A 4,992-nucleotide genomic window follows, 5' to 3' on the forward strand; every position below is an offset into this window, starting at 1 on the left:
TAATTCAAATAAACCAAGCACTTTCTTTTTTTAGAAATTTATTTAAAACTGAATATTTGTAATTTAAAATTTTAAAATGAGTTACATGAATATTTCAGTAAAAGATACAAAGATACACTAGCTTCTAAATTTAGAGTAGGTTTAAGGTAGAAAAAAATTTAATTTTTTAGCTTTTGTTTCATATTTTTCATGTTATTGGTTATTCATTCCAAAAAATAATTTTGTTATCCACTAATCATTTATTCAAGAATAAATTATTTAATGAAACTTGAAAGAATATGAAAAGTTTTTGGCTTTTTGCGCTATTTATTATTTATTTACTTTTGGTTGTTTTTGTTAAAAACTGAGAGGTATTTTATCTAATATCAGTTACTTATTATACTATTTAAGCAATTATATATATGATTTGTTGATTGGCTCTTAATATTTCAAAATAAGATAATGCTTGAACATTTTTAAATTTTATTTATAAAAGAAAATGGTCTTTTAATAAGTCTGGTATAGAAAGTTAATGTGAAAATGTTAACATCTCTTTATAGTCTTAAAATTTATTTTTTCTTACAGCAAAATTTGAGAAAATTTTTGCATCTAAGCTTCATTTATTTAGTTATCTATGTTATAAATTATATGTTAGTTTTGCTACTTTAAAATTATTGAGCAATTTATTTACTCATATTTTTACTGTTATGATGACATAAATAAATTTTAATGATAAATATTATTTAATTTAAAATAGAAAACTGATTTTATGGTCAATTACTTCAATGATAACTAACAATTTAAGTTCTAAGCTTATTTACTTCTATCTATTACTAAAGCTATGAATTGTTGTTTATTTTTCTTTCTTGCTTTATTTTACACGCATTAGTCAGCTGCTCATTTTATTCATTATGTCATTTTGCATAATTTCGTGATTAAGATGATGGCAAGTTGGATATTTAAATCTTATTTATAAAATGATCTAATAATTAATGCGTATTATTACAATTTTGATGAAAGAAAATTTTGATTTGTCAAATATTCTTTTTATAGATCATTTAATTATTTACATCAGGTTTTAACAAAAAATAAACATTTAAAAATTTAATTAATTTTGTTTATTTGCATATAATTAATTAATTCAACTTAATTTGTTAGAAGAAAAAAAATATTGAGATATTAAAAAATGAATATAATCAGCTAAAATCTAGTAGGATCCTAAGAAGCTAAATATAAGCTTGCTTTGCATCTTCAAAACAGGAAAAAAGTCAAAGAAATGTACAGAATGAAAGGTGTCTAAATGCTCGATAAGCCTGAGTTAGTCAGTAAAAAATATTTAAATTAAAAATCATTATTTATGAATGATTGTAAAAATAAAACTAAACCATCCATCCATTAATAATACCCTCCCTGTCTTAGTTCTAATCAAATTTTATCTTCATTTTAACAAAAGTTTCTGATATCTAAGAACCTAAGTTAAAGCCTTAATAAGCTTTAATTTATTAGACTATGAAAAGCGAATTAACTAAAAAAGGCTACTCCGATTTTAGATTTTTAGGACAGGGAGTATAGGGATTAGTTTTGTTAGCAAAAGATACCAAAACTAATGTGAGGTATGCCATTAAAGGTGTTTAAGTTAGAGATCCACATGGAAATCTTGATCAAGATCTTAACAATCGAGTGAAACAAGAAGTAGAAATACTCACAAAATGTAGTGACTCTCCTTACGTAGTCAGTCTTATAGATTAATTTGAGGGATAACAATTTACTTACTTGGTTCTAACTGAGTGTTAAGGTACAAATAATAAATATTACTAATTTATTTTTAAATTAATAAATAAATTAATTAATTAATCAAACCCCTTAAATGAAAAATTTTAAAACAAAATTAAATGCTATAAATAAATAAAAAGGAACTCTCTCCTAAATTTTAGAAAGGAACTAAAACAAAAGACTGAATGAAATATCAGCAATCAAATATGCTAATGACATTGCTCAAGGTCTCTACTACATTCATTCTAAGAGCTGCCTTGTTAATGATCTGAAAATGGATAATATCTTAATTGATTATCATGGAAATGCAGTTGTTTGTAAATTTTTAACAAATATAAACAAGCTTGATTGATTTTCAATAAAATCTATTAAAAAGCTGATTTTGGTTTGGCAGATAACCTAATAAACAAATCTGGCTATGCTTTCAATCAATATGTATGAACTCATATTTTTATCATATTAAAGAGATATTCAAAAAATTAAAGATGGGAAACTTCTTGTATCAAGCACCAGAGTGTTTTGACCCAGCTGATCCATTCATAGGTAAGGTTTATCATGATGAATATTTAAAATTAGGCGTCACTGTGAGACAAGAGCCAAGCAACAGAGTAAATCTTTTATTTAATTTCTTTCTCTAAAAGCTAGTATTTTTTAATTAAACAGAGTGAAGCATGTTCTTTAGGTATTATATTAAATAAAAAATATACTATTTGTTTTTATTAACAAAATTATGAAAAAGGATATCTAATATATACACTTGTCTAGGGAATAGATTTCAAATTAGCATCAAATAAGCACAAACAGTTAAATTATGATGGTGAATTTAATAATTTTGTTTATCACAAATAGCTTAAATATATTATTGAAGGTTTAACTAATTTTATTCCAAAGAATAGAATGCCTATTAAGGAGGCATTAATTATTTTAAAGGGAATTATTTCTTTTGAATTTTAGTTAGATGAAATGCTTATTGAGATGATAGATGGAAACACTCAGCAGTTCACAAGTACACTCAAAAATGAAATTGAGTTTGTTAAAGATTTGTCAAATAAGTTTTACCCAATCATGTATGTATATTTGTTTATTCTAATCTACCTCTTTAGTTAAATTTTTTAAAGTAAAAATGAACAGTCCTTAAACTAAGAGTTAAAAGAAGACGATCAAAATAGATAATATGTTAATTAACTTATATATATTATTCAAAATATCCTAAATTTATTGAAAATAATTTGTAACAAAGGAGGCAAAAATAGAAGAATTATAGATAGCAAATATCTAACTTAAAGAAAGAATTAATGAATAAGAATTAACAATTAATGATTTATTCACCCAATTAGAATAATCTTAGAATTAGTTAATGAATTAACCTTAGATTTTGAAGATGCCAACAATGTAAATGAAGGACTAGTAAGATGTTATTTTTTCAGAAATTAAAAAATAGGAAAAGAAAGATGAATTGCCAAAAGAAAAAAACTAAATGTAAATTAATTATTAATATAAACTAATAAAAATATTATAAAAAAGGAAGTATATGCTTTTCATCAGTTAACTTCATAAAAAATTAATTAATTTTAAATTATAAAAAATAGCATGTAATTAATTCCTTTGATCAATTATCTATTAGCTAAAGAGTTATTATTCATTTAAAAAAACTGAATGGCTAATTATTTATTTAAATTTATAAAATATTAATAATCAATCTTCCCTTTAAATACTCCTTAGAAAGTAAATTACTTAAATTACTATTATTAATTTAATTTCATATTTCAATAGAAAAAATATTTATTATTTTTTAATTATTTTCTCCTTTTTTAAATTATCTTATCTTATTTTAGCACACAAAAAAAGATGTAATTTTACTTTAAGTCAATTTCAACATATCCAAAATTATTTTATTTAAAAGGAAGTAAATAACTTTGAAAATCATGATCATAAATTCATAGTCATATTCTTTTAGAGGGTTACATTTTTATCTATATCTATTACATAATTGATCTATTTCTCTAATATAGATTGTAATCAATCGCCCTTTCCTTAAAAATACTAAATTTACTTATATATTCAAAATAGCATGTAAAATTTTTATCAAAAAACACTCAAGTTAACTTTCATATTCAAAATAGCCAGTAATTAATTAATATTTTAGAATGATTTTTGATGAGAAAAGAAATGCTGAATTAACTAACTTTCATATTCAAAATAATAGATAGTAATTCATATTTTAGAATGATTTTTGATAAGAAAATAAATGCTGAATTAACTAACTTTCATATTCAAAATAGCACGTAATTAATATTTTTAAATAATTTTTGATGAGAAAATAAATGCTGTATTAACTAACTTTCATATTCAAAATAGCCAGTAATTAATATTTTAGAATTATTTTTGAAGAGAAAATAAATGCTGAATTAATTAACTTTCATATTCAAAATAGCCAGTAATTAATATTATAGAATTATTTTTAATGAGAAAATAAATGCTGAATTAACTGACTTTCATATTCAAAATAGGATGTAATTAATATTTTAGAATGATTTTTGATGAGAAAATAAATGCTGAATTAATAAACTTTCATATTCAAAACAGCTAGTAATTAATATTTTAGAATGATTATTGATGAGTAAATAAATGCTGAATTAACTAACTTTCACATTCAAAATAATAGATAGTAATTAATATTTTATAATGATTTTTAATGAGAAAAGAAATGCTGAATTAACTAACTTTCATATTCAAAATAATAGATAGTAACTAATATTTTAGAATCATTTTTGATGAGAAAATAAATGATGAATTAACTTTCATATTCAAAATAGGATGTAATTCATATTTTAGAATGATTTTTGATGAGAAAATAAATGCTGAATTAACTAACTTTCATATTTAAAATAGGATGTAATTAATATTTTAGAATGATTTTTGATGAGAAAATAAATGCTGAATTAACTTTCATATTCAAAATAGGATGTAATTAATATTTTAGAATGATTTTTGATGAGAAAATAAATGCTGAATTAACTAACTTTCATATCGAAAACAGCTAGTAATTAATATTTTAGAATGATTTTTGATGAGTAAATAAATGCTGAATTAACTAACTTTCATATTCAAAATAATAGATAGTAATTAATATTTTAGAATAATTTTTGATGAGAAAATAAATGCTGAATTAACTAACTTTCATATTCAAAATAATAAATAGATTGTAATTAATATTTTAGAATGATTTTTGATGAGAAA

The 4,992-nt window shown here is 21.7% G+C and overlaps 2 protein-coding genes across 2 annotated transcripts; both read left to right on the forward strand. All coding sequences in view use genetic code 6, as the record gives it.

Annotated features, from left to right (window-relative positions):
- Positions 1–1,165: 1,165 nt before the first annotated feature.
- On the forward strand, positions 1,166–3,408 carry TTHERM_01695310 (kinase domain protein; the record flags this gene model as incomplete). The annotated part of the gene is made up of 9 exons (XM_001029225.2): positions 1,166–1,304; positions 1,433–1,774; positions 1,893–2,069; positions 2,129–2,187; positions 2,238–2,360; positions 2,518–2,819; positions 2,871–2,928; positions 2,993–3,231; positions 3,342–3,408. 9 exons carry the CDS (start codon positions 1,166–1,168, stop codon positions 3,406–3,408), a joined length of 1,506 nt encoding a protein of 501 aa, XP_001029225.2.
- Positions 3,409–3,878, forward strand: TTHERM_001695310 (transmembrane protein, putative; the record flags this gene model as incomplete). The annotated part of the gene is made up of 4 exons (XM_012800971.1): positions 3,409–3,602; positions 3,656–3,712; positions 3,765–3,825; positions 3,876–3,878. Coding segments are annotated over 4 exons (315 nt in total), but the record flags the coding sequence as incomplete, so codon positions are not given.
- Between the last annotated feature and the right edge of the window lie 1,114 nt (positions 3,879–4,992).

This window comes from Tetrahymena thermophila (genome assembly GCF_000189635.1).
Source record: "Tetrahymena thermophila SB210 genomic scaffold scf_8253870, whole genome shotgun sequence".
Lineage (NCBI taxonomy): Eukaryota > Ciliophora > Oligohymenophorea > Hymenostomatida > Tetrahymenidae > Tetrahymena > Tetrahymena thermophila.